Below are 10,185 nucleotides of genomic sequence, written 5' to 3' on the forward strand. Positions count from 1 at the left end.
CCAGAGGGCCGCTTGGCAAAACCGAGCGGGAAGACCATCGTGTTCGGAGTATGGCATCATACTGCATCTTCAGTAGCAATTTGAGCAGCAGCTGGCACAAAAGTGACACAACAGCAGTTCGCCGCTTTATCCCCGAGGATTTCTCCCGCAGTTGGAGACGAAACGTCAGGAGAGAGTTTTATACTTCGACCACGGTCTATCAGCCCGGAAGTTTTAAGTGAAGACAACAAACGGTTACAAATCGGTTACTTCAAGGTCAGCTTCCAGCCACACGCCCTGCAGCGTACGTTTCACGGACTCCTAAATGGTTCAAGCGGCTCTAAGCACTATGAGACTTAACTTCTGAGGTCATCAGTCCCCTAGACTTAGAACTACTTCAATCAAACCAACCTAAGGACATCAAACACATCCATGCCCGAGGCAGGATTCGAACCTCGAGGCAGGATTCGAACCTGCGACCCTAGCAGCAGCGTGGTTCCGGACTGAAGCGCCTAGAACAGCTCGTCCACAGCGGCCGGCTCACTGACTCCTAACCACCGCCGTTTCCGACTTCAGTGGTGTCTATCAGGAGCTCATTGGATGGTACGGCGAAGTTCTGCTGTTTTTTCTGATGAAAGCTGATTCTGCCTTGGTGCCGTTGATGGCCAGTTATGATCTGAAGTGCGATTTCATATGAAAGCAGGAGCACTCTCTTACTTACCCCACACTCTGACTGCAAAATCGTACGTCAGTCGGTCGATTCGACCTGTTGTGCTGCCATTCATTAACAGCATTCCAGGGGGTGTCTTCCGACAGGTAGGTCGCCCACACATCGCTGTTGTAATGCAGCATGCTCTACAGAGTGTCGACGTGTTCCCTTTGCCTGCCCGATCACAAAATGTGTCTCCAGTCGAGCACATATGGGACATCATCGGACGATAACCCCAGCGTCGTCCACAAACATCATTAATCGTACCCGTACTGACTGATAAAGTTCTAAGGCGCTGCAGTCATGGACTGCGCGGCTGGTCCCGGCGGAGGTTCGAGTCCTCCCTCGGGCATGGACGTGTGTGTTTGTTCTTAGGAAAATTTAAGTTAAGTAGTGTGTAAGCTTAGGGACTGATGACCTTAGCAGTTAATTCCCATAAGATTTTACACACATTTGAACTCTTTGAATCATAAAGTGTAACAGGCATGGATTTCCACCCCGCAAACTGTAATCTGGCAAGTGTACAGCACAATGCATGTACGTTCGAATTTTTACATTCAACATACTGGTGGTTACACCGGTTGTTGATGTCCGCCCCTGGTAGCTGAGTGGTCAGCGCGACGGAATCTCATACCTCACGGCCCAGGTTCGATTCCCGGCTAGGGTGGAGACTTTCTCCACTCAGGGACTGGGTGTTGTGTTGCCCTTATCATCATTTCATCCCCATCGTGACGCAAGTCGCCGACGTGGCGTCAACTCGAAAGACTTGTACAAGGCGAACGGTCTGCCCGACGGGAGGCCATAGCCACACGGCATTTCCATTACTGGTTATTAATGTACCAGCATTTTACATTTATAATGCCTTATCTCGCGCTTATATTTAACCGTGATCTTGCAATGTTAATCGCTTAAGTACTTGACCTAGACAAATGCATTCCCAAAATTTCGTTACTCTACGTTAATTATTTTTTTGGTGCTCCGATTTTTTTGTGTCAGTCTATAAAGAGGGAATCTGAATACCATCAGAATTGATCAGTTTAGTTAAAATGTGAATAGACGTAACTTTATGTCCAACAAAGACATCTGCAGGACAAGCTTAAATTCTTAAGGTGCACGCTGGACTGAGAAAAGAGAAAGCCATTTTGCATGTTTTATTTGACATCATCTTAGAGAAGATCAGTAACAATTGGTTCAAATGGCTCTGAGCACTATGGGACTTAACATCTGCGGTCATCAATCCCCTAGAACTTAGAACTACTTAAACCTAACTAACCTAAGGACATCACACACATCCATGCCCGAGGCAGGATTCGAACCTGCGACCGTAGGGGTCGCGCGGTTCCAGACTGAAGCGCCTAGAACCGCTCGGCCACAGCGGCCGGCAAGATCAGTAATAATCCACGAGGTATCCAACTGCAGAAGGTGAACATTACTAGACTTGCTTACGCATATGATGTACCATTAATAAGTAGTTCCAAGACAGAATTAATCAGAATGATGCAAAATTATTACAAATTCGCTGAGAAGATAGGGTTACGTATTAATGAAGAAAAGAATGATTATCTGCCCATAAGAAAGAAAATCTAAAGTCATGCATCTTTGGCTGTAGATTGTTTCACTTTCAAGACAGTTGACCGCTTCAAGTATTTGGAGAAGCTTTCTAGCAACAAGAGAATGGGTGTAGAAACAGATACCCGTCTAGGAGTAGCGAACAAAAAACTTTTTAGTTGTATCAAAATCTTAAGGAAGAGATTACTTAGCACTAATTTCAGAATTCGTTTGTGTCAATCGCATGTTGCACAGGTAACATTATGCGAATTTGAAGCTATAGTAAGTTATTTGGAAATAAAGATGAAGAAATACTGTTAAGATTCGAAAGAAAAATACTAAAGAAAAATACTAATGAAAACAACATGGAATGGAAAACGAGAAAAAATGAAGAATTACGAGAACTGTACAAATATCTAATATTGTCGAAATGCTAAAGAAGAGAAGGCTGAACTTGGCTAGTCATGTAGCAAAAATGACGGAGAACATATTACATATTATGGCATTCTGCGGGACAATAGATTGAACTAAAAGAAGGGGAAGATTCAGAATAGGAAGACGAAATATCATCAGAGAGGACACAGCTAGAATGAGCATCATCACCGAATGGACAAACAGTGCACTCGATAGAAAGAAATGGAAGAGGCTCGTAAAGCAGGCGTGTGGTCGATAGGGCTCTTGCCCCGTGCAAGTACAGTATAAGCGGAATTCAGATGAAGTGACAGAGATGGAAAAAATTAAATAAACTGTTTATTTCAAAAGTAATCGCCATAGCTGTTAATGTATTTATCCAACTGTAAGATAAGACGGTCAGTGCCTTCAAGGGGAAAACATTTGCGGTTGCCCACGAAACGATGATAGTACCCAGGCGTGCATCTCCTCGTCTGATGCAAATCGGCAGCCACGAATGCCTTTCCTATCCCCTATTGTCGCGGGAGATGGAATATGATGGCATCATTTTGAGCCGGAGAGTGAACGTCAAAGCCAGCCGTGCGAGCACATGGAGTCACCGCGACGAAAACATTCAAAGCCATGCACGCCAGCTCAGGGAAAATCAAGATGATCCTTTTCTTTGACTGAGAGGCGCGCTACTCATTGACTTTCTGGAACATGGCGCCCCATTTAACGCACAGCCGTGCGCGCACACTTCGCAAAAACTGAAGCGCGCCAAGTCCCAGATGTTGAGGGAGAGCACCATTCTGTTGCAGGATAATGCCCGCCCTCATGTTGCCAACGTTGTTCCGACTACGCTGCAGAATTTTCGGTGGGAACCCCTTGAACACCCTGCATTCAGTTCCGATCTCTCCCCGTGTGGTTTCCATCTTTTTGGAGCCCTGAAGAAGACATTCGTGGCCGGCCGAAGTGGCCGTGCGGTTAAAGGCGCTGCAGTCTGGAACCACAAGACCGCTACGGTCGCAGGTTCGAATCCTGCCTCGGGCATGGATGTTTGTGATGTCCTTAGGTTAGTTAGGTTTAACTAGTTCTAAGTTCTAGGGGACTAATGACCTCAGCAGTTGAGTCCCATAGTGCTCAGAGCCATTTGAACCATTTGAAGACATTCGTGGCCGTCAGTTTGCTTCGTACGAAGAGGTGCTCGCCTCAGTACAATAACAGTTCCGTAGGAAACCACAAACATTTTTCCATGAAAGCTCTGGCGCAGTATTAACAGTTACATCGATTGCTTTTGAAATAATAAAAAGTTTACTTACTTTTTTTTCCGTCCGTCTCGTTTTCATTTGACTGCCCCTTATAAGTAAAAGCGTCTTGACGCAAATAAAGCTATATAAAAAGTGACTGGTTGCTGTATATCTCCGAGTACTTCGTATTGGAGTTTTGGATACATGCATAGCGCACATTTCATTTCATCTATCACTAACAACGGATACTTTTCGGCAAATATTCGGTGGAAGAATGTCAGCCAGGCTGTAGACGTTTTCCATAAATGTCGGTTTAAGAAACCTGTAAATAGTATTACAGTTCTTTTGTGTCGTGTCTACTTAGGTTGCCTGAACAGACTTGTACCTTCAAGAGAAAGTATATATGACAGTGGAGGAATGAATAGCGTCTGTCGGGCTCGATAACTGATCACAATAAACAGTACGAGTAAAGTCTTATTGTGGCGATATTCAGGTTTAGACTTACTCATTTACCCATGTATAAACATTTCCAAGTAATCAATGTTATAATTTTAAATACACATCATGTATGCGTCATCATTGGCATCATCATCATCATCATCATCATCAGCCAGTTCGATTACCTGATGGTCGCCTCTTTGAGTCGGCGTGCAAAATAGAATCCCTGCAGCTCCTTCTATTTCTACTTGTCTTAAGCTTCCTGTTGCCAGTTCAGCCCCGCTGTCTTTCTTAAGTCTCTGTTCCATATGTCCGGTGGTCTTCCCCTTGGTCTTTTATGATAAATTGGGCTCCAGTTTAGTACTTGATTTGACCACCTGCCATCTTTTCTTCGAGTGACATGACCAGTCCACTGCCATTTCAAGCTATTCACTCTTTCCATTATATCCCTGTTCTTTGTTGTCCGTCTGATATCAACTGCTTTCTTCCTGCCTTTCTTTTTCTGTAGCCCAACATTGATCTTTCCATTCCTGTTTGAGCCACTCTTAGGTTTATAACAATGAATTCATTTCATGTCTCACAGCCATAAGTTATTACTGATAGTATACCTGGTCAAAAATTGTTCTCTTCAGCTCAGCTGATATCTTACTCTTCAAAACCAAAGAATATCTTCCATAAGCTTCCAGCATAATTTAATACGTCGAAATATCTCTGGGTTTTCGGTCTCCTTTCATATTTACAAGTTGACCTAGATTGACATATTCTGTAACCCTTTGCAGACATGTACTTCCAACAGGTATATTTCCCTCCGGTATTCATTCACTCATCATGATCATGGGATTATCACAGTTCATTTTTAGGCCAGCTTCAGAAAAGACTAACGAAATGTCGTTAGCCAAAATCTGAAGCTGTTCTACACGATTTGAAAATAGCACAGTATCATCGGCAAACCTCAGGTTATTTACTTTCTTTTCCAGAATTTGGATTTCCTTTCTTTTCCAATCCAGTCTAGACAGTCGTTTTTCTGTGACTGCTGAAACTAGTTTTAGAGACAGAGCATGTATGCATAGTACGACATAGGTTAATAACACAGGGGTGTTCATAATGTCCCACTATAATTTCGAAAACGTCCTTAAAGTCCCTCTATAATTTGCAAAAAATTGTAACTGCTAAAGATACAGCGCTCTGGTTTGTTGTAAAACGTTTAGTGGCTCTGATTTTTCCTTCTATGCCATAATTTCAATGCGTACTCCATTTGTCGACTGTAGGACATCAAAGTGATATTCGAATTCTGCCTATATTGAGGTCAGAATTGCAGTATCAGCAGTTCTGATTACTTCAGTGACACATGCATGAACGGTAGCAGTGTCATTGACTGGTATTGTGTACACACAATTATTGACTTAGGCCCGCAAAAAGAAGTCCAATGGCGTGACCCTGGGAAGGAATGCAGGGCATGCGATGGGACCATCACAGCCCATCCACCTCTCAGGAAAGCTGGACAGTTGATCTTGGTTCCTGCAGTTTGCATGAAGCACGACTAATTGACTTCTGGGGGCTGCGTTGAAATACACCTTGCACTCTGTCAATACGTGATTGAGACACAGGGTGATGTCCACTTCAAGAAAAGTCTTCGACACATCCTGTCTCTTTAAAGTTTTTGAACTGCTTCATTATGTTTTTTTTTCAGTGGTGACCTCCCATACTGGCTTCGATAATTCTGCACTACTTTGACGCAGATTTGTATTCTGCATACCAGATAATACACTGCACCTTCTCCTGGACTACCGCCATTTTCCTGCACTCCAAATCAAATCTGCACCAAAGGCAAAGGCGAAAACAGCCTTTGAGAGCTGCAAAAACAAACAAAAAAAATTTGCACCACCTCGCCTCCGAGAGTTCCGGAACCTACACAGAAAATTGGAATAGAGATAAACATAAACATCATTTCCACCCTTTTCATTGCTCATGAAAAACACACATTGCATGTCGTACCACCAAATAGCGAGACCTCCAGAGGTGGTGGTCCAGATTGCTGTACCCACAGGTACATCTAATGCCCAGTAGCACGTCCTCTTGCACTGATGCATGCCTGTATTCGTCGTGGCATACTATCCACAAGTTCATCAAGGCACTGTTGGTCCAGATAGTCCCACTCCTCAACGACGATTCGGGGTAGATCCCTCAGAGTGGCTGGTGGGTCACGTCGTCGATTAACATCCCTTTTCCAACTATCCTAAGCATGTTCGAAAGGGTTCATGTCTGCAGAACATGCTGGACACTCTAGTCGTGCCATGTCGTTATCTTGAATGAAGTCTTTCACAAGATGTGAACGATGGGAGCGCGAATTGTCGTCCATGAAGACGAATGCCTCGCCAGTATGCTGCCGATATGGTTGCACTATCGGTCGGAGGATAGCATTCACGTATCTTACAGACGTTACGGGGCCTTCCATGACCACCAGCAGCGTACGTCGGCCCCACATAATGCCACCCCAAAACAGCAGGAAGCCTCCACCTTGCTACACTCGCTGGACAGTGTGTCTAAGGCGTTCAGCCTGACCGGGCTGCCTCCAAACACGTCTCCGACGATTGTCTGCTTGAAGGCATATGCGACACTTATCGGTGAAGAGAACGTGATGCGATTCCTGAGCGGTCCATTCGGCATGTTGTTGGACGCATCTGTACCGCGCTGCATGGTGTCGTGGTTGCAAAGATTGACCTCGCCATGGACGTTGGTAGTTAAGTTGCACATCATGCAGCCTATTGTACACAGTTTGAGTCGTAGCACGACATCCTGTGACTGCAGGAAAAGCAATAATGGTGACATTGCTGTCAGGATTTCTCCGAGGCTTAATCCGTAGGTAGGGGTCATCCACTGCAGTAGTAGCCCTTGGGCTGCCTGAGCGAGGCATGTCATCGACAGTTCCTGTCTCTCTCCATCTCCTCCGTGTCCGAACAACATTGCTTTAGTTCACTCCGAGGCACCTGGACATTTCCCTTATTGACAGCCCTTCCTGGCACAAAGTAACAATGTGGACGCGACCGAACCGCGATATTGACCGTCTACGCATGGTTGGACTACAGCCAACACGAGCTGTGTACCTCCTTCCTAGTGGAATGACTGGAACTGATCGGCTGTCGGACCCGGTGTTATAAGGGGGTGTGTGTGTGTGTGTGTGTGTGTGTGTGTGTGTGTGTTTGTGGTTGTAACTAGTTTGTGTTTTGCTAAATCTGATAGCAGAAATGTCAGTTGTTTGATAAATGTCGTACTCATGACAGACCATTACAGTTTAAAATTTTGTTGGTTTTCTTGGTATGCACTTTTTAATGTGCCCTATAATATTCATGTTTATTATTCTGTAGATGCGTCTGACTTTCTTTTTTACTAACAATTTTTTTGCTCAGGAGGAAATGCCACATACTGCATACATAACTAGTTGGAGAAAAGAAGAATCATAAAAGTTTTCTTATATCTGCAGTGGTAGTTTCAGTGCTGTGTATACAATATAAACAAAAAGTTTTTTTTATTACCTCATTGTGCACTCTCTTTAAGCAGCACATTGTTTAAAGTCTATTAATCTGCCACGGCGCATGCTGACGCAATGAAAGCCTTCATTTGTGTACTAGCAGCCACTACTCCGTATTACATTCTATCCAGTAACTGAATGATTATCCCATACGCAAATTTTTGGAAGCACATCCTTTATGAAACATAAAATACAGACTGACTGTGATAATTTCTGCCAAACTTCATGTGACTTTTATGTAAAATAACGATACAAATAGGGAACACTATTTAACTTTATGTAGTCATTTGATTCACTTATAATTGTACAATATCTCACACTACTCTACTGTTCAGTTATTGTACACTTTGTTCCCTTTTCTTGCAGATAAGCCAGAGAAGCGCATCATTCGAACTTGCGGATGGGATGACTCAAACTACCAAAATGCTTGCTATCACCGCTCTGGGTTTGGTGGCCGACAGGAAGTGTGTTCATGTGACAAGCCTCTTTGCAACTCCGCTCCAATATCTTTCACTAGTGCAAGTACTATGGCTGTACTTGTGTTCAATATTGCCAGATTTTTATTCTGAACTTAGTGCTATTGACTACAGAACAGCAAATAATCATTATACCCACAACAACAATATGGTTCTTTCACCACATGTGGGACATTCTGTTTGTAAGCAAAATATGCTTCTTCATCTTTGATGAAAATTTTGTTTGTGAAAAGCATGTTTCCCTCTTTACTGCCTTCATCTTACAAACTGTGCATATTTATTGTTACAAATTTATTATCTTCATGGGAACATGTTTGCACAAAACCATTATTTTCATTTCCAATAGTGATGCACAAACCTATTTTTAAACCCAAAAATAAAAAAGCAACAGTGCATTATTTTTATATTGGTTTTTTGCAGTTGGTTACATTTTGAACTTATGCTTTTCTGATGCATTTATTCAACAGAAGGTAACTGTAATTTTAAGACACACCATTTCATGTCATTTTGTGACCGTTTTACTAGAATATTCTTGCTCTGTAATTTTGTATATGACCTCGGCCCACACGGGATTATACTTTACAGCCACATGAAAAATACCATAGTGAATAAACTGTACTCAGATATTACACATTATCACCAAGATATCATACAATTTTGCTGCTTCACTGAATTGATAAAGAAGATGAAACATCACGTCACAGCCAGCATTGATATTATACAGAAATCTTCACGAATATGTTCTGTTTTATATATAATGCAAAAATGACTTTTTACAATAAATTTCCAATCTGCAAATTTCATTTTAATACAAACTTTTATTTTAGTCAACTGCACTACTAAAGATTACTGAGTGCAGGAAAAAATAATTCATAGCCAGATTGGCATTATAGCAATTAGAAAAAGTGACTTAATGCAGGGAATCTGCAGACTGAATTTTGGTCATTACACCAATTCTTCTGTGTTCAAAAATAACCTGCCTTGTCCAGTAGATTATATGTGTTGTGAGTGAGTGGCATTCATTGTTAATAGGACAATAACATTATTCACCAATGTAATAAAACAGATCAATAAAATTGAAATTTATGTCAAAATAATACATTGTAAATGTTATGAAACAATTTATCTATAGGGGAATATGTTATTACCGACTACATTCTGTAATGTTGGAAAAGCTGATTCATATCCTGCTTTACAAAGGAATTACAGATATCTTAGATTTGTTGATGTTATGAAGTGCTTGAAACAATTCTATCGAAACAAAAATGCTCACTTTGTTGCTAATTGTGTAACACTAATCATATACATCTGCAGTGAGTTGTTTTTATTGTTTATTTTGTTTGACATGTTAATATTTAGGTGATGTACAATCAACTCTCATTACAAAGAAAAGAGTTAATTGCAGGACAGCTGTACACTGAAACAATACTTGTTTCTAGAAATTCATACCGTGTCATAGAGTGCCCTTGACCTCTTATTGCAGATGAAATCTCTGCATCAGTAAGTTACACATAATTGTTTTATGTGAAACGATTTAACTATAGGTAAGAAATTTTCGCTTAGTGGTGTAGATTAATAAAGTGTAATGATAAAACACCTGCTAAAACTAAAATGACAAAATTTAAAATCTGAGATCTTCAGTAATGATTATTTTGATGGTGCTCAGTCATATTATATATTATATTTAAATTGAATAATAGCTATGTGCCAATTATTGTCTATTTCTCATGTATAACAGACAAAGGTATAAGGATGGAGTTTGCCTTGAACTAAGGCCCAGTAACCAAGTCATGCTCCAACATTTTGGATTTTCATATGTGACTAGGTGGCATTCCTTTTCATCCATGAAATTTAACCTTCCCTCTGCAC

General features: G+C 41.7%; 1 protein-coding gene across 1 annotated transcript in view; it reads left to right on the top strand.

The window, feature by feature from the left end:
• LOC124596145 overlaps window positions 1-9,413 on the top strand; it is a 171,232-nt gene extending 161,819 nt beyond the window's left edge. The window contains exon 3 of the mRNA XM_047135165.1: window positions 8,207-9,413. Coding sequence (XP_046991121.1) covers window positions 8,207-8,409 — 203 coding nt within the window. The 3' untranslated portion in view covers window positions 8,410-9,413. The remainder of the gene's footprint in view (window positions 1-8,206) is intronic.
• The last annotated feature ends 772 nt before the right edge of the window (window positions 9,414-10,185 follow it).

Source organism: Schistocerca americana, chromosome 2 (assembly GCF_021461395.2).
Source record: "Schistocerca americana isolate TAMUIC-IGC-003095 chromosome 2, iqSchAmer2.1, whole genome shotgun sequence".
NCBI lineage: Eukaryota > Metazoa > Arthropoda > Insecta > Orthoptera > Acrididae > Schistocerca > Schistocerca americana.